Source organism: Lampris incognitus, chromosome 11 (genome assembly GCF_029633865.1).
Source record: "Lampris incognitus isolate fLamInc1 chromosome 11, fLamInc1.hap2, whole genome shotgun sequence".
NCBI classification, from domain to species: domain Eukaryota; kingdom Metazoa; phylum Chordata; class Actinopteri; order Lampriformes; family Lampridae; genus Lampris; species Lampris incognitus.
The window spans coordinates 51,497,684-51,517,890 of record NC_079221.1 but is presented as its reverse complement, the minus strand read 5'-3'; the positions used below and the strand labels follow the sequence as shown (position 1 = coordinate 51,517,890).

Sequence of the window (20,207 nt, the reverse complement as noted above, 5' to 3'; positions counted from 1 at the left end):
CGTGTCTGAAAGCTGTAATTTCCATAGTCGAGGTTCACTGGTTCCCCTGGTCCAAGAATAGAGATGCACTTCAGAAGGTGTTTGTTTCATGCTCCATATGCAAACTCTGCTGTAGACTACAGGAAGGACTTGTGGGACTTCCTCAAATGGGTGGTGTGCTGCCTCCACCCTGTGGTTTGCATAGTCAAGCTTCACTGCTCCCTGCTGGGGCCAGAATAAGCCCTGTCAACACATGTCCACGTCTCAGAGGGACTCTACACCAGGTTTCTAACCCTTCTGTTTCAGCTCATGGTCAACAATATGTGCTCTGTAATGTCCCAGTCCATTTCTAATTGTGTTTTCCAGACCAACCTAGTCCTGCTGCTGCTGCTGCTGCTCTGAAGTATTAGCTTCCCTTCAGGACTTTTGCAGCTGCACTTCTCTTGTTTCCAACTCCAGCAAGGGCTTGTGGGTATATATGGTGAGCACATGCTGATGGGACTAGTTGGTCAGGGCTGTACTCATAGTGAGGCACTCTGGATAAACATGTCAGCTATGACACAAGTGTAAAAGCTCATCTCACTTTATTGTCATTACTGGGATGAACTCTCTACAGCGCAGGTTAGAGTCCCTATCTTGTTACTACTGCAGATTATAAACCCACATTACAGGCCTGCCTGCTGTGGGCTGGCCAGGATTTGTAAATTATTTAAAGGGGTTTTATTTCAGCTTTAGCTGGTGCCACAGTACCAACAAATACAAAACTGGATCATTTGACAAAAACTTTATTAACTTCTGAGCAGCAGACAAACAGGAATACATTCAGCAACAGAAACCAACAGTAGAAGCAACAGATGAACTTAACCAAAGTGCCCCTCTCCCCAAACTCACCCCTACACACTTAACTACAACACACCTAAGCACACACATGTTAGAAACTGCAAGGGGGCTTTTGTGTTCACATTCCTGCCTCATTTTTATTCATCTCTTTTTATAAACCCATGCATTTGAGGGAAGGTTGCTTCCAGCCAGTAGGGGGCGTTTCTCTAGCCGCTGCACTGTGTCCTCCTGAGCTCGGTGGACTGCCTGCGGCCACCGTGGGCCACCAAGCAGGTGTAGAGGTCTCCTTCATCCCAGCTGGCTTTGCTGAGGGTCAGGATGCTGCTGCGGCTGTACCCAGTGCTGCTCCACACCTCTTGTCCCGTCAGGACGCCCGCCGTCACCTCCCTCCCATCCTTCTGCCAAGTCACCAGCGCTCCTTTTGGGGAGTAGCTGCTCAGCAGACAGGACAGCGTGGCCGAGCCCTTGGACAACTCCTCAGAAGAGGGGGGGAGCAGGGAGAGGGTGGGTTTGACTGAGACCCCCGCTGTAAAGAGAGACACAACTGAATACACCGACTTGCTGAACTATGTGTTACTGAGAGCACTGCAGCACCACCACTACTCACCAGGACCATGTTAATGCTACTGTGCTGTGTGAATAAGCACATGCAGCATCAGTGTGTCATGTTGTAGTCTTTGTTTCCATGTGTTTATGTGTGCAGTGTGTTTTCATAATCTATTTGTACAGTAGTCTATGTGTGTTTCCTTTAATCTGCCGTCTCTACTGTACCTGCAGGACCACAGTTGAAAATGAGTGATGCTGCTAAACTGCCACATTTACACAAATGTGTATCAATGTGCCCTGTCTGTGTGTAACTAAAGGCAACAAACTAGACTAATACTCACAATTTACATGATTTTTTACAACCTTAACAGTAAATAAAGGATGAAATAAACAATATGCCATAGGCTGTAAATCACCAGTTAAATATTCTGCAAGTTTACAATAAAATTAGTTTTAAAAGCAGTTTTCAGGTGTGCGTATATGAATGTGTGTGGCACATAAAGTGAATATGAATGAGCTCATTTCTCAGACTGCCAGTGATTTAGCAGATTATAAATGTGTAAGTTAAACACGGCTTTACATGGGACTGTACACTGTGTGCAGCCTCTATTCAACATGTTCAGTGTGAGTAAAGCTCATTTAACCACCGTTGTACCTGCAGCTGATTTACACTGCTGCGGTGCAATCCTCATGCAACAATTTCTGCAGCTTTTACTGATACAAGACACCTAAAATATACACGGGTTAGAGACCAAACGTCGAATAAATAGCTCAGTGTTGAAGATTGTGATTTCAGTTTGTCTTGTAAGATTTCCAAACTGACAGCATTGTTCAGGCTTTAACCAATGGTCGACTAAAGCTGTAATGTCAAGTTATGTGACGATGCTACGGCATACTGATGTTGTTAGAATAACATGGACTACTTTACAATATTCAGCCACTGCCTTTCCACCCTGGAGTCCTGTTAAATGTCACGACTGACTCCAAATGAATCATTAAACAAATCAAAATCTAGTTTTGTTTTCCCAAACCAACACTCGACATACGTAGCAACACGTTGTGAGAAGCAGCTAATGTAGAAAATGACTATGGACACACAAATGTACAAGAGAAATCACTTACATGAGACGATGACCTCAGTGCCGCCACCAAAAGTGATCCACAGTGATAGAGCCTGGTTAAGACGCCGTACAAAAACCTCCTTTCCACTTGACACACCTCGATGGCTGCTGCTCAACACGCTCACGTGCTGCAGCTCAGCCTTATTAGTGTATATGGCAGGAAGTTTTAGCTTTTAACCCTCTGTTTTTACTCCAGCTCCACCACTTAGCCATTTCCTTATCAGAAACTGGATGACAACCAGCCTACTTATAATCCTACTGTACATCACAAGTATCCAGGTAAAACACCAAACTCATGATATCCACATTCTATTTTAACTATCCTGCTTATCAAAAGTTATATTCTAAATGATATTTTAACTATCCTGTCTATCAACAGTTATATTCTAAATTATCTTTTAACTATCCTGTCTATCAAAAATTATATTTTAACTATCCTGTCTATCAAAAGTTATATTCTAAATTAACTATCCTGTCTATCAAAAGTTATATTTTAAATGATATTTTAACTATCCTGTCTATCGAAAGTTATATTCTAAATTAACTATCCTGTCTATCAAACGTTATATTCTAAATTATATTTTAACTATCCTGTCTATCAAAAGTTATATTCTGAATGATATTTTAACTATCCTGTCTATCAAAAGTTATATTCTAAATTATATTTTAACTATCCTGCCTATCAAAAGTTATATTTTAAATTATATTTTAAGTATCCTGTCTATTAAAAATTATATTCTAAATGATATTTTAACTATCCTGTCTATCAAAAGTTATATTCTAAATGATATTTTAACTATCCTGTCTATCAAAAGTCATATTCTAAATGATATTTTAACTATCCTGTCTACCAAAGTTACATTTTAAATGATATTTTAAGTATCCTGTCTATCAAAAGTTATATTCTAAATTATCTTTTAACTATCCTGTCTATCAAAAATTATATTTTAACTATCCTGTCTATCAAAAGTTATATTCTAAATTAACTATCCTGTCTATCAAAAGTTATATTCTAAATGATATTTTAACTATCCTGTCTATCAAAAGTTATATTCTAAATGATATTTAAACTATCCTGCCTATCAAAAGTTATATTTTAAATTATATTTTAGGTATCCTGTCTATCAAAAATTATATTCTAAATGATATTTTAACTATCCTGTCTATCAAAAGTTATATTTTAAATGATATTTTAAGTATCCTGTCTATCAAAAGTTATATTCTAAATTCTATTTTAACTATCCTGTCTATCAAAAGTTATATTCTAAATTAACTATCCTATCAAAAGTTATATTCTAAATTATATTTTAACTATCCTGTCTATCAAAAGTTATATTCTAAATGATATTTTAACTATCCTGTCTATCAAAAGTTATATTTTAAATGATATTTTAACTATCCTGTCTATCAAAAGTTATATTTTAAATGATATTTTAACTATCCTGTCTATCAAAAGTTATATTCTAAATGATATTTTAACTATCTTGTCTATCAAAAGTCATATTCTAAATTATATTTTAACTATCCTGTCTATCAAAAGTTATATTTTAAATGATATTTAAACTATCCTGTCTATCAAAAGTTATATTCTAAATGATATTTTAACTATCCTGTCTATCAAAAGTTATATTCTAAATGATATTTTAACTATCCTGTCTATCAAAAGTTATATTCTAAATGATATTTTAACTATCCTGTCTATCAAAAGTCATATTCTAAATGATATTTTAACTATCCTGACTATCAAAAGTTATATTCTAAATGATATTTTAAGTATCCTGTCCATCAAAAGTTATATTTTAAATTATCTTTTAGCTATCCTGTCTATCAAAAATTATATTTTAACTATCCTGTCTATCAAAAGTTATATTCTAAATTATATTTTAACTATCCTGTCTATCAAAAGTTATATTCTAAATTATCTTTTAGCTATCCTTTCCATCAAAAATTATATTTTAACTATCCTGTCTATCAAAAGTTATATTCTAAATTATATTTTAACTATCCTGTCTATCAAAAGTTATATTCTAAATTATCTTTTAGCTATCCTGTCTATCAAAAATTATATTTTAACTATCCTGTCTATCAAAAGTTATATTCTAAATTAAGTATCCTGTCTTTCAAAAGTTATATTTTAAATGATATTTTAACAAGTTAAAATGTAATTTTGCACATCAACAATTCAAATCTTGACATCAAATTAAATCCTAACTACTGAGGATTACAACTTTTCCCCATTCATTTCAGTGAGAACTGGAATTTAAATTAGTGGGATATTAAGTAGTTTAAGTGCCAATAGTTGAAATATATATTTTTTTTTTGCAATATCAACATTTGGAACATAATTGTTGATATCAAAAAAGAAATGTGTGACATCAACAACTGAACCTCTTATATCAACAACTGGTATTTCAACTACTTAAAAGTGAATTATAATTACTTAAAATTCAGTTTCTGATATGAACATTGGATATTTTAACAAGTAAAAAAATGAATTGGTGATGATAATAAAGGACATTAAACGCTGGAACAGCTTGCCATACTGTCCTCCATGGACATCCTGTGGCCAAAATGTTGATCCAGTCTCCACAGGGATTTCTGTTTTCTTGTCCATTCAGATTTTGCATTTTTCCTTTGTCCGACTGCATGGTCCTCTGTAGTGTGCCCCCTGTAGGCAATAGATGTCCTGTGTGAATCCCTACACATCAACTGTTAATGCTGTGTAGAGTTCCCTGTGTTTTAACTGTGTCCTTTCAAGATGCATCTGTCATAAATGTCTGAAATACCAAAGATGAAGATCAAAAAAGGTCCATAAATTGACACCACGTATGGAAGAAAAGGAACGGGTTCATATGGTGCTACTGACATGTCACCTGAGAACAGGACCTGTTCAAGTCTTGTTGGGGTCCTAAGCAGAATTTGATTTGTCCTCCTTGTGTCCAAGCAGCACTTTGTTAATCGTAGGACTTCACAGTCTAAGAGGCAGCTTAGTTGTGTTATACCTTGGGTGGTCCTGCCTACATGGCAGATGTTTGTACAGCCTTCTATCACTGTGTGGTTGCTCAGCCATGAACACAGATATCACTCTGACAGTAGGAAATCCCTGCGTCCTCAGCCTGGACTGCTGTGACGGTCATGGTGAAGTCACTCCCAGATCCGCCGGCGCTGAACCGAGAGGGACTTCCTGCCAGGAGAGTGGTCCCTGTGCCAGTCAAGGCTTTGGGGACTGTTCCTGGTTGTTGGTAGTACCAGGCTTGACATTGTTGGGTACGTTGAAGGTATATGGCGGGTTAGCCTACTTGTATATTTGTAGCTCATCTCCTGAATCAGTGGACACACATTTCAGGCAGTCTGGTTAATGTGACAAGTCCCTGTTTCATCTAGAAATGTCTTCTGATGGGTCCTGTTCAGCTGTTACAGACACCTTGTCTTTCATCAGAGGAAGGTCTTTGTGCAGGTCTTCATCACTGTGTGAGTGGTGAGACTTCATGTTGCTGACAGTAGTAAACTCCTGTGTCCTCTGTCTGGATGTTACTGATGGTGATTCTGAAATCATAACCGTTGCCACTGCTGCTGTAACCACCTGAAATAAAACCCCAATAGAAATTAATAATGAATCTGGGAGCTTCTCCTGGTTGCTGATGATACCAGGCTAAGTCATTACCAATGGCTCCACTGGCTGATGGAGGCAGGGCCTCCTGTCTGGACTGAGACAGACTCTGGAGTCTGGGTCAGTAAAGTGTCTCCTTTACACCCTGAAACAAAACACATGGAGCTTTTACTATTATCTTATTCATAAACCATATCAGTCATGTTTATTATGTCACATAGGAGGACAGTGAAATAAAGACATAAAATAAACAACTCATGTGCTATGCAGCACTGTTGAATGACAACAACACAGTGGATGTAAAGGACAGCTAACTTAGTTGTCTCAGTAGGGTACCAAATGGGACAGCTATGCCACCAGCTGAATAAAGAAGCCCATAGCAGTATAGTAATAAGAAATAAAACACAATCAATAGTGATACTATGGCAGGATGAGGAAAAACACAGCAGACGAAGGCGAGTTTGATGTTTATTCCTCAACTCCAAAAACCAACTGCAGCAGGAACAACCCTGCACCAGCAAGCCCGGGAACGTAAACCACGCCCCCAGCTCACAGCCCTGCTGGGTGAGAGGCATAGCCCCTAGTGTCCGCCACACAGCCCCCCCCCCCGAACACCCAGAAGGGACTCCTGGAAAGAAAATGAGTGTCTCACTGGAGGCTTAAGCAGCCTGCCATAACGGCTGCGCCGTCCCTCAGCCGAAACAGTAGGTGAAACACAGTCCAAAGCCGGCTGAGAAGCTGAATGCTGAACCCGTGAAGACACTGCCGGGGTCCTGGAAGGAGGACGACCCCGACGGGGAACCTGGGCCGGAAACACAACTTCGCCTGCCACCCTGTGTGCCGGTTTAAGCCTATCAAGCCTGCCACGTTCCCTACGCCCACCCATATCCAGCACAAAACCCTTAGGACCCGTCTCAAGAACCCGAAATGGACCATCGTATGGGGGTTGGAGGGGCGAGTGGTGAGCATCATGCCGTACAAAAACAAAACGAGCCGACAAGAGCTCCGCAGGCACGAACGACCGCGGAAAACAGTGGTGAACGGGGCCTGGAACCCGAGTGCTGTTGGACAAAAAAGGATAAACGGCCGGACGGGGTCGAGGAGCGGAACTCCCAGGCAAAAATTCCCCAGGGACGCGGAGCGGCTGGCCGAGCACCAGCTCAGCGGCGGAAGCGTCGAGGTCCTCCTTAGGAGCCGAACGCAACACGAGCATAACCCAAGGTAAACGATCCACCCAGTTACCATCCGAGAGCGCAGCGCGCAGAACTGCCTTGAGCGACTGGTGAAAACGTTCACACAAGCCGTTAGCCTGAGGGTGGCACGCGGTAGTGCGGTGTACCTGCACAACCAGGGATCGCGCAAGTGCCGAACAGAGCTCTGACACGAACTGGGGGCCCTGTCTGAGGTGATATCTGACGGAGTGCCGAAACGGGCGACCCAGAAGGAAATAAAAGCGCGTGCAACATCCGGGGATGTTGTGGAGGACAGAGGGACAACCTCTGGCCACCTGGTGGTCTGATCTACCATTGTGAGCAGGTGCGTAAAACCTGTGAAGAAGGTAGAGGGCCCACCAGCTCCACATGCGCGTGGTCGAAACGTCTGGCCGGGATCGGAAATGGTTCGAGGGGCGATTTAGTGTGCTGGTGGACCTTAGCGCGCTGGCACGCTACACATGCAGCTGCCCAGCCCTTGATGTCCTCGCGGAGGCCAGGTCAAACGAACTTGGAACCGACCAACTTCACCGACGCCCGAACTCCAGGGTGCGAGAGGGAGTGAATCGAATTCGAAAACTCGACGGTGCCAGGCCACTGGAACAACGGGGCGGGGACGGCCGGTGGAGACATCGCAGAGGAGGGGAGGACTGCCTTCCTGCATCACAGCGTCCTCTAGCTTGAGACCGGTACGCGTTGACCTAAGGGCAAGGACGTCCGGGTCGCTGGGCTGTCGGCAGCCATAGCGGAGAAATCCACACCGAGGTGCACAGGACACACAAGCACACGCGACAGACAATCAGCAACAGGGTTGGACTTCCCGGCCACATGCTGAATGTCCGTTGTGAACTCGGAGATTGCCGCTAGGTGGCGCTGCTGACGAGCAGACCACGGCTCAGTCACCTTGGACATGGCGAAAGTCAGCGGCTTATGATCCACATGTGGGGTACTTGGGATTTAGTAGCCCCCCATCTATTTTTTATTTTATATACTTACCTTCATTGACCACTCACTAATAGTAAAGAGGAGAATTGTCTGCTGTGTTGTTGTGATAGCCGGTTCTCGCCACAGGAGGGCACTGCAGGTTAATTGCTTCTAGCCTGTGTGACGTAGTGCTGGCTCTCGCCGTGCACTCTGGGACATAGAGTCGTCAGATGAGTGTGGCCGTTCGTATAGTGAGCCATGCTCTGAAAACGTGTCCTCTGTAATGTCTATTTGACAGATGGAGTAAAACAACAAAAACACCAGCCCTTGTAAGTGTCATTCTTATCAAGTGTGCTACAAATATTGGTGCCGAAACCCGGGATCAGCGCCATTGCCACCATTGTCAGGAGAAGAAGTGGGGAGCGGAGTGAGAACACGTGACCAACAATGGAACTGGAGCTTGAGCAACTGCAAGACAGGCTGAGTGAGACCCTCCTGCAGTTAGGGCTGGACCAGTTAAAAGAGGTGTGTGTTATTGCTAAAGTCCCCACTGAAAACCAGACAAAGAGGCATGCGCTGATCAGACTTATTAGTGAAACTGTGGATGAAGCAATTGAGAAGGAGGATGAAGAGGTAGCACGTCAGTTTCTGTCCAGACTAGTGGACCTCTCTAGTGAAATGAAGCAGAGAGGGGCGGAGTCACATACTGGTGCAGGTGCAGACAGTACTAACAAGGATGCTGCTGAATTGGCAAGCTTACATGAACAATATCAGGCCTTACAGTCCAGCTTTACTGCATCCACAAAAGCGCTTGAGGAAGAGATATCACGCCTCAGTGAGAAACTAAGTCTTAAAGAACCCAGTAGACCTAGTCAACCTTCAAACCCAATCCCGTCAGTAATCCAACCCCCTGAAGTGACCATACGCAGAGACTTTAAGATAAATGGCCAAATAGGAGAACGGGGGCAGATAGACAAGTTGTCTTATATAAATCTTACGCATCAGATTGATATGGGGGTGAGAAAAGGCCACAGCGAGTTGGAGATAATAGAGGCTGTAATCCGAGCCATCAGCCCTGGGCTGACTCTCCGTGACTTGTTAGAGATCAAAACCGAACTCACCCTCCCTCAGCTGAGGACCATTCTGAACGGCCATTTCAAAGAGGATAGCTCTGTGGACCTATATCACCGACTAATCAACATCACACAGGACAGTCAGGAGTCACCACAGAACTTCCTGTTCCGAGCCATAGCATGTAAAGAGAGACTCTTAGCAGCAGCGAGAGAGCCTGGCTCTGATGAACAATACAGCCCTGAACTGATACAGAAGAAGTTCCTAAGAGCTGTGGGAACTGGGCTAGTGAGTGACCAGGTAAAATATCAGCTCAAGAGCTATCTCGATGATCAAGCAACTACTGATGATGTTCTCATTGTTAAGATGATAGAGGCCGCAAGTTTCGAGTCAGAGAGACAGCGGAAATTCAAGAAGAGCTCCCACAGTAAGGAAACCAGAGTGCGGGAAGTGCGAGCTGAGGCACATCAGTATCGAGGAGCGGAAGCTGCAGTGGTCGGGGGTCAGGAGTCGTCGCCATCAACATCCGCGAGTGTGAATGCCCTTAAGACACAGGCAGGGAACCAAAAGGAGTCTGCGTTCTACGAGATAATCCAACAGCTGAAAGGAGAAATGGAACAGATGAGAAAAGCCATGAACCACTCCTCTGGCCAAAGACCTTCTCGTCAGCAGCAGCCTGTGAGGAAGCGCGGATGCAAAGCCTGTCAAGACAGTGAAAGGGGCGACCAGTGCAACCACTGTTTCAAATGCGGACAGAGTGGCCATCTTTCAAGAGGGTGTAGAGCTCAGAGGCCTGAAAAATCGGAGCAGGTAGACACGTCTAGCTGTACTGTCACCAGCAAGCTCATCGACGACAGTATTCAGCTACTAGAAGCCAGAGTGTCTGCCCGACAGCGAGACGAGGCAGGGCGGGAACAGCAAGCACCCACAGTGAGTCATATCTCCTCAAAACGCCAGTCACAGCTGCTGAACCTAATTGGAAAGAAATACATGATAAACTGTTACATTGATGGTGTAGCCACACAGGCATTGTGGGATACCGGGTCGCAGGTCTGCCTAATCAGTGAAGAATGGAGGAGAAAACATCTCCCACACACCAAGGTGAGAAGCACAGAAGAGATCCTTGGCCCTGGCACCCTGACTGGTAAAGCAGCAAACCAGACAACCATTCCTTTCTCTGGATGGGTGGAAGTGACTGTCCAGTTAGCACCGAATAGCACCACTCAGACTCCACCAATGGAACTCACTGTGCCAATACTAGTAACCACACACCAGGGCACCGCAGAAGAACCGATCATCGGTTACAATGTAATTGAACACCTGTTAGAGTCTGGAGCTGGACAGCCATCAAGTGTAATCACAAAGGCACTAAGCATTGCGTTCGCGGTTGACTACAAGAAGGCTGAAGTCCTCGTGAAGCTGATAAACAGCCAAGATGATATGGAAGGTGAGGGGATGGTTAAAGTGGGCCGAGAAAGCATGACTATTCCGGCGGGCCAGACAAAGATTGTTAAGTGTGGTGTTAGAGCAGGGCCCCTCCAAGCAGACCAGAACGTCCTCTTTGAGCCTAATGTGAACCCAAAGTGGCCAGAGGGCCTGAAGGTGGATGAAAACATTGTATGTTTACAGAAGGGAACCTGGTCACGCATCGCTGTCCCAGTGACTAACGTCACAGCTCATGACATCACACTGCCGCCACGGACTCCCCTGGGGCAGACCCAAAGAACTAGAGCCATCTACCCTGCCGCCGTGAAGCCGTTGGATGTGGATGGGACTAGTACAGTGAACCCAGTCATCCCAGGGACCTCCACAACAGGTACAGAACGAAGACCTGTGATTAGAGACACAACAAAGCTGAAAGGGCCAGGTGATGTCAAGACGGAACACCAGGAGGAAGATCTATGGGACCCGCCTGTCCCTCTGAACCACCTGACACCTGAACAACAACTGCAGGTGAGAGAGCTACTGCGGGAGGAGAGTAGTGTGTTCGCACGCGATGACCATGATGTGGGGACTATTCCATCACTCCAGCTCAAGATCCGCCTGAGTGACACCACACCGGTGAAGCGGACATACACATCAGTCCCAAAGCCTCTTCATAAAGAAGTGAAGGAATACCTCGAGGATTTACTGAACAGAGGCTGGATAACTAAGTCAAAATCACCCTACTCAAGCCCAATCGTGTGTGTGCGGAAAAGGGATGGGAGCCTCCGCCTCTGCTGTGACTACCGTGAGTTGAACAAGAGGTCCATCCCAGACCGCCATCCAATACCACGCATCCAGGATATGCTCGACAGCCTGAAGGGGAGTGCCTGGTTTTCTGTCTTGGATCAGGGGAAGGCATATCACCAGGGGTTTCTTGAGGAGTCCAGCCGTCCACTGACTGCATTCATCACCCCGTGGGGATTATATGAATGGGTGAGAATTCCCTTCGGACTGTCCTCAGCACCAGCAGAGTTCCAGAGGTCCATGGAGGAATGTTTGATTGGGCTGAGGGACAACATTTGTCAGCCGTATTTAGATGACAACCTGGTCCACTCAACCACATTCGACGAACACCTCCAGCACCTGAGAAGAGTACTGCACCGCTACAGAAGCCATGGAATCAAGCTGACGGCAAGAAAATGTGAACTCTTCAAAAACCAAGTAAGGTTCCTGGGAAGGCTTGTGACCAAGGATGGATACACAATGGACCCCGCTGATGTGGCCCCGGTCCAGGCACTGAAGGAGAGAGAACCTACGACCATCGGAGAGCTCAGGAAGATGCTGGGATTCATCTCGTATTACCGGCCCTACATACCTAACTTCTCCCGAATCGCAAGGCCTCTCTATGACCTCCTCACCCCAGAGAAGACAGCAGCGGGGAAGCTCAAACAAAAGAGAAAGGACAAGGGGAGGAAGGGCTCCCGAGACCATCTGCCCTCCTCTCACCCAGTTAAGTGGACAGCTGAACACCAACAGGTCCTCTGTCAGTTGATTGAATTCCTCATCCAGCCACCAGTGTTGGGCTACCCAGACTTTGAACAGCCCTTTATCCTTCACTGCGACGCGTCACGAGAGGGCCTCGGGGCAGTATTGTATCAAAGACAGTCACAGGGTGGGCTGGCAGTCATCGCGTATGGGTCTAGGACACTGACAACTCCTGAGAAGAACTACCATCTCCACTCAGGGAAGTTGGAGTTCCTCGCGATGAAATGGGCCATATGTGAGAGATTTAGAGATTACCTCTACCACGCTCCATCATTCACTGTCTACACAGACAATAATCCCCTCACCTATGTGCTCACGACAGCCAAACTGAATGCGACCACCCACAGGTGGGTAGCAGAGTTAGCCGATTTCCAGTTCTCTATCAAGTACCGGCCTGGACGAGCCAATGGGGACGCAGATGGCCTCTCACGCATGCCGATGGAGCAGTACATGCAGACCTGTTCACAAGAAGTACACCCCGAGGTCATGAACAGTGTGACCCAGGCGCTGTCAGTACAGCTGGAGAGAGCTGAGCCTTGGATGTGTCCGGTAACCATAGCCACAGCACTAGCCGAGTTTGAGAAGGAACATACATCACCTGTGGCAGAGATACCCAGTCAGACGGTGAGAGACGCCCAGAGGGAGGATGCTGTCATTGGAGAGGTGCTGAAGTACATAACCTCCAATCAGTGGCCTCGGGGAAAAACACAGTGTGCGAGCAGGGGTGTTGCGACACTCATGAGAGAGAAGCATCGGCTGTGCCTTGATGATGATGGCATCCTGCGCCGGAAAACAGCTACCCGAACTCAGCTAGTCCTGCCGAAAAAGTTCCATGAGCTGGTATATAAAGAACTGCACAGAGACCTGGGCCATCTAGGCGTGGAGAGGGTGTTGCACCTGTTGAGGGACCGTTTCTATTGGCCTCACATGCAGAAAGATGTGGAACATTACATCACACAGGTGTGTAGCTGCCTGAAGACCAAGCGCCCCAACAAACCAACCAGAGCCCCTCTCACCAACATCGTGACCACACACCCATTTGAGATAGTCTCCATTGACTTCTTACACTTAGAGAAGTGTAAGGGAGGGTACGAGTATATACTGGTGGTTATGGACCACTTTACCCGTTTTGTTCAAGCCTATGCATGCAGAAACAAAGCTGCCAAGACCGCCGCAGAGAAGGTATTCGGGGACTTTGTGCTGAGATTTGGTTTCCCGGCGACGCTGCACCATGACCAAGGGAAGGAGTTTGACAATAAGCTCTTCGCCAAGCTGCAGGAGTACAGTGGAGTCAGGGGTTCTCACACAACACCGTATCACCCGCAAGGAAATGGTCAGGTCGAGCGTTTCAACAGAACGGTTCTGGCGATGCTGAGAAACCTGCCAGCGGTTGCGAAAACGGATTGGAAAGCGTCACTCCCAAAGGTGATACATGCATACAACTGCACCCGAAATGAAGCGACCGGATTTGCACCTTACTATCTGTTGTTCGGCAGAAATCCAAGACTTCCCATTGACCTGATGTTTGGCCTTAGAGCAAAGGACCAGGCACTATCCCCTCAAGAATATGCAGAGAAGTGGAAGGCCCGCATGAATGACGCCTATCGCCTAGCATCAGAGACAGCACGGAAGGAGGGGGCCAGAAACAAAACACTATACGACAAAAAGGCCCACGGGACAGAGCTGTATCCCGGATGCAGGGTTCTCATCCACAACCTGAACGAGAAAGGAGGACCGGGGAAATTAAGACCATTCTGGGAGGACCAGGTGCATGTAGTAACACAGAGGAAGCACGCCGACAGCCCTGTGTATGAGCTGAAGCCGGAGAATGGAAAAGGACGAACCAGAATCATGCATAGGAACCTTCTTCTGCCATGCGACTTCCTGCCGGTGGAACCAAGAGAAGAGGACTTACCTGTGAAACCTAGACGGGAGAGAAAGAAGACAGACAGACAAATGCAGTGGAACCAGGAACAGGACAGTGACTCAGATGATGAGGATAACTGGAGATGCATCGTGGGACGACCAACAGTCAGAGCCAGTGAGCGGATCCAGAGTCAGCTGAGCCCAGATGCCTTGGAGTTCTATCCGGAGGAAAGAGACGGTCAAGATGAAGAGGATTTTGCGGAGCAGCCTGCAACAATAGAGGACAATGGGACAGTGTCAGAGAATGGCGAGACATCTGGAGCTGAAGAAGAGGATGAGCCCGATGACGACAAGAGCCTGGAAGATGCCTTGCAGCCTCCACCAGAAGATGCCTTGCAGCCTCCTCCAGGGGAAGCTGTGCAGCCTGCCAGAGAAAAAGCATATCCTTTGAGAAATAGAAAACCTACACCAGTGTTTACTTATCACAGACTAGGGCAGCCTAGTGTGTCTGGTAGATAAGCAAATCAGACAACTCAGTATAAATAAATAAATGAAAAAAAAAAAAAAAAAAACTTTTGACATGTTACAATTGTTATAGCTATGTGATTTTAGTTGTCCTGTGATCACCAGACACAGAGTTACTGTAGCATTGGGGTTTTAGAACACACCTGTTACCACCAGGGATATTACTATTACAAAGTTATTTGCTTTTAGTCAGATACTATAGCTCCCCGGCCTCAAGACGGACGAAGCAGTGGATTCAAGTGCACATTAATTACTGCAAACATATACCATTAATAGGAGATGTGTGTTATATGTTATGACTGATTACAGTACAGTATCCAGATTGACTCCTGCTTAGTAATAACCTATCTTTTCAATGAAAAGTTATGCAATGTGGACTGGTAGATTTGTTATGTCGGGACGCCATTATCTTTTTGAGGGGAGAGTGTGGGGTACTTGGGATTTAGTAGCCCCCCATCTATTTTTTATTTTATATACTTACCTTCATTGACCACTCACTAATAGTAAAGAGGAGAATTGTCTGCTGTGTTGTTGTGATAGCCGGTTCTCGCCACAGGAGGGCACTGCAGGTTAATTGCTTCTAGCCTGTGTGACGTAGTGCTGGCTCTCGCCGTGCACTCTGGGACATAGAGTCGTCAGATGAGTGTTGCCGTTCGTATAGTGAGCCATGCTCTGAAAACGTGTCCTCTGTAATGTCTATTTGACAGATGGAGTAAAACAACAAAAACACCAGCCCTTGTAAGTGTCATTCTTATCAAGTGTGCTACACATGACCTGGATGAATGAGAACATTCACAGACTTCCTGTAGTGTGGTATTCTAACACAGGTAGAGGGTTTTGTCTGCAGCATTGTGAGGATGTTTTGGGGACGTTGTTGAGGTAGCAGATTATATAATTTTATTTTATGAAACATTCCCACAATGTTTCAAAATAAAGGAATAACATTCTCACTGCAACATTCATAAAATGTTTGAGGATGTTATTGAGGCTGAGATGATGGAACATTTCCTATAACATGTTCCTGTCTTTGGCGGTATTGTTCCAGGACTCTCAGGTGCCTGCTGTAGGTGGTCCATGACTCTGCTTCATACAGCAGGGTGGGGGGAACCACCCCTCTGTAGACCAGGAGTTTTGTTTGGGCCTTTAGGTCTCGGTCTTCAAAGACTCTTACTGAGTCTGGCATAAGCACCACTGACACAACTCAGGAGATGGTTGACCTCAGACTCGATGTCAGTTTATGAGGAGAGAAGGCTGCCGAAGTAGGAGAAGTGATCAACGTCTTCAATAAACACATACATACGTATCTCTGTTAAAAGAGTTGTGAGTACACATTTTAATGCGAGCACAAAAACATATACTACACTATGCACTTATGTGTTCCGGATGTGCTGGAAAGTCCGAAATTTCAACTTCTTACTGGAAAAATGGGGTCGTCTGGTCCTTTAAGTTGAAGTGTGAAACTCAGAGCGTTTCTTTTCAGTCTGTAGGTCACCAAGATGCACTTATTAGAGCTCAGCAAGGCTGTATAGCATAATAGTACACAGTATTATTCACAATGTCTTCTCTTAAGTACATATAATTATGATTTTCAACATTGAATGGTCTCAACTTTATGAAAAATAAAAACTGTGTGTTAAATGGCCAAACACAAGTTTGCAATATTAATTTACAACACAGCTGATACATTTCTTTGGCAATGGGCCAGTTTACATTGCCAAATATTACTGACATAATACCAGCCATATTAACGTCAGTCTCTTGTGGGTGTTCATATTTGTCCCCTGTTATTTCCAGTCTGGCCACTGGGAGGTGCAGCACTTCTTTTTGTGACCAACCAGCTAGAATTTCTGACGTCTGACATCAAGTGGAACACAACTTAACTGTTTCAACACGGTTTAGAAACAAAAAAGTACCATGAGGCAACAGCACGTGTGTCCATGCCCCTGTCTTAGACTTAGACTGTCTTAGACTTAGACTGTCTTAGACTTAGACTGTCTTAGACTTAGAATGAAATGGATGATCCGCAGTGATGACCCCTAACAGGAGCAGCCGAAAGTAGTAGCAGTTGTAGTAGTAGTAGCCGTAGTAGTAGTAGTAGCCGTAGTAGTAGTAGTAGTAGCAGTAGTAGTAGTAGTAGTAGTAGTAGTAGCAGCAGTAGTAGTAGTAGTAGCAGTAGCAGTAGTAGTAGTAGTAGTAGTAGCAGTAGTAGTAGTAGTATTAGTAGCAGTAGTAGTAGTAGTAGTAGCAGTAGTAGTAGCAGTAGTAGTAGTAGAAGTAGTAGCAGTAGCAGTAGCAGTAGTAGTAGTAGTAGTAGTAGTAGTAGCAGTAGCAGTAGCAGTAGTAGTAGTAGCAGTAGCAGTAGTAGTAGCAGTAGCAGTAGTAGTAGTAGTAGTAGTAGTAGTAGTAGTAGCAGTAGCAGTAGTAGCAGTAGTAGTACTAGAAGTAGTAGTAGTAGTAGTAGTAGTAGACTGTAGCTTCAGTTAGCACCCAGGCTTGTTCGCGCCTGTTTGTTTCTTATTGGTGCACAGATCTTCTCAGACAATACTTGATTTGGGATTAAGTTCATCTCTGGACACAACAATCAGGAATGTTAGACAATAGCAACTGATTTCAGGGAGGTTATTTTTATATGTGGCGCCATCCTGTGCTTTATCTGTGCCCCCGTCCAGAGGGTTACTGGTTGTGTCAGGAAGGGTATCCAGCGTGAATTTTGTCAAATCGTTTTGCTGATTAAAAAAAAAATAATGATGATGATGATGATAATAATAACAAAACATTTTATCTGTGGGCACCTTACAGAACACAGTAAAAAACAAGCAGCACTGTATCAGACAGCAGAGCAGCAAAACAAAGCAGGTAGACAATAAGAAGTTAACACAACAGATAAGTATAACATCATCATCTGCACCAAACTCAATGAAGCGTGGATCAGACTGAATATGAAAGTTTGAAAAGGTGCGTTTTGAGATGAGATTTGAAGGTTGAAAGAGAGTCAGACTTGTGACTGTCTTGTGGGAGAGAGGTCCATAGGCGGGGGGCAGAATGACTGAAGGCTCTAGACCCCATGGTAGTCAAGCGGGCCAAAGGTGCAGTGAGTTAGAGAGCAGAAGAGGATCTGAGAGTGTGGGAGGGCGTGTGGATATGAAGGAGTTCAGAAAGATATGAAGGAGCTAGGTTATTAAGGGTCTTAAAGGTGAGGACAAGACCAGACCGGATCTGTCAAGGCCTGGGTTAACAACGGCCTCCATTGATGCTGCGCCCAGTTTCCATCAGTACGATGGAAACTGTAAAATCCACTGTGGTGACCCCTGGGAAACAGGAAACAAGCTGAAAGACAAACAAGAAGATCTGCATATGTAGGGGAGCTTGTATTTGGACATAAATGAAAAACCCTGAGAGAAGTTTTTTTTTCTTCCAGTTTCATCATGAACTGGATTTGTGTTCGAGTGTGTGAACGGTATAATCTGAATATCATGAAATCAAAGCTTGACAATTTCACATAACTTCTCAAGGTGTTACGAAGTGTTATAGAGTGTTCTTAATCCAAGATCATTTCTTCTTCATCTAACTTGGCATTAGTCACAGAAGGTGGTGGTGACTACTGTAATAAGTGGCTGTAGCACACACAAGACGGTGTGTCCTCACAGGACATGATATACACATCTGCTACTAACAGCAGTCTCACCAGGAAGCTCATTTGCATAGAGAGGACACTTCTTATTTGAAGGACATGCTTCAGTGCTCATGAAACCTTTATAACTCTGCAAGTCCAAAGCAAAGCCACCAACACTTGTTCATTGTGACAGCAAAGGTAAAAACCATGTGTTGGAGCAGCATTTTCATCCTGACATGTGCTGCCTTTATTCAAGGTAAGACCGGCAGAGATGATTCACTGTCTTCCTTGTTTTCCTCATCTCAACTTTTCCTCTCCTGAAAGAACTTTCTCTGATCTCACCAGTTTGTGTTTCCCCACCTGCACATTGTTTCTACCAAGTCCCTGTTTGTGTTTTACACTGTTGAGTTTCAGTTAAAACAACACCTGAAAAAAGGAATTCTATGTGTTTATGTGATGTAATGAGTAACACATCTGTCCTTTCACAGAGATTTCCAGATGTACATGTGAGACAATGAAGGCCTTCACTTTCAGTCTGTTTGTGTGTTTCTGTTTTCAGGATCAAGCAGTCAGGTCACTGTGACTCAGACTCCTTCAATGAAAGCTGCCAATGTAGGAGAATCAGTCAGTCTGGCATGCAAACTGAGTCAACCCGCTTATATTTATCAGAGCAATCCACTTATCTCCTGGTACCAACAGAAACCTGGTGAAACTCCTAAACTCCTCATTTATTACGCAAACACTCTTCAGTCAGGAACTCCATCGAGGTTTAGTGGCAGTGGGTCTGGGACTGACTTCACCCTGACCATCAGTGGAGTCCAGGCTGAGGATACAGCAGTTTACTACTGTCAGAGTGAACACTATATCAATAGTCAGTGGGTGTTCACACGGTGATAGAGAGCCGTACAAAAACCTCCCTCTGTTTCACAGTGACTGATCTGCCAGCTGGGACATACGGTAAGCTCTATAACAACAACATCACCATTAATAACAATAATGATAATAACAATAATAATAATAACAAAAATATAATTGTAGTAATATGTTGTTCTTGGTCGTCTTCTAATATATGGTATTAGTTGCATTGTCTGTTTTTCTATTCTATTATTGTTATTGTATTACTGGTTTCATACTAATGCACAAATAAAAAAAATATTAAATATTCTTTTCAAATTTGTCAGTTTTGTCAGTGTTTCTCTTTTGTTGTCCTCACATCTGTACACATCCTATGATCACACAAAAAGTACCATTTCAATAAAATGGAAAGTAAATCCTACATGACATGAAAGTGTGAGATTTACTTTGAACAATTACTGAATCACCCAACCTCTGAAACCAGAGATCAGCCTCCTCAGAAAATGGACAAAATAAATGTGGTCATCCATTGATAAAAGTCGGTGCTTCACACAATATGTTTAGAAAACTGCTGATTTCAGAGTTTTCAGTCACGTTGCCTCGTTGTTTGAGAGCAATGTAAAGAATTATGATTTTAACCAAATATAACCTGATGCACCAACATGTTTAATGATGTGTTCACCTACATGGTGCAATAATTAAAATCAGTTGATCATTACTGGTGTGGTTATTACCTTCTTTAATAAATTAACATAAAACTGCCAAAACAAGTATGTAAGTAAGAATATGCCGCTTAAAATATTTTCGTTGGTTTTGTGTACAAAATAATCTCCTATTGAAATGTCGAGTGGATTTTTTTTCTATCAAATTATATATTTATTTAGTGGTAATTATAAAACGTATGATCAAATTCAAAATTAAAATAATTCCTTGAAAAGTTAGAAATTGGAATATATTTTGTTCAGTTTTGAAAGCAGAAGTTTTACTTAACAACACTGAGAATTTGCTGCCCAAATATCTTTTCAAAATATCATCCTGACATTTATTTAAAGTTTAATAAAAGCAGTCATATTTTA

At 44.0% G+C, this 20,207-nt stretch overlaps 1 protein-coding gene across 1 annotated transcript in view; it reads right to left on the bottom strand.

The window, feature by feature from the left end:
* Positions 1-823: 823 nt before the first annotated feature.
* The window catches only part of LOC130120410 (immunoglobulin kappa light chain-like), a 31,837-nt gene continuing 12,453 nt past the window's right edge, over positions 824-20,207 (bottom strand). Inside the window, exons 4-7 of the mRNA XM_056288948.1 lie at positions 5,986-6,069; positions 5,567-5,739; positions 2,488-2,542; positions 824-1,345 (exon numbers count right to left, since the gene is read on the bottom strand). Of these exons, the coding sequence (XP_056144923.1) occupies positions 1,026-1,345; positions 2,488-2,542; positions 5,567-5,739; positions 5,986-6,069 (632 nt within the window). The 3' untranslated portion in view covers positions 824-1,025. The remainder of the gene's footprint in view (positions 1,346-2,487; positions 2,543-5,566; positions 5,740-5,985; positions 6,070-20,207) is intronic.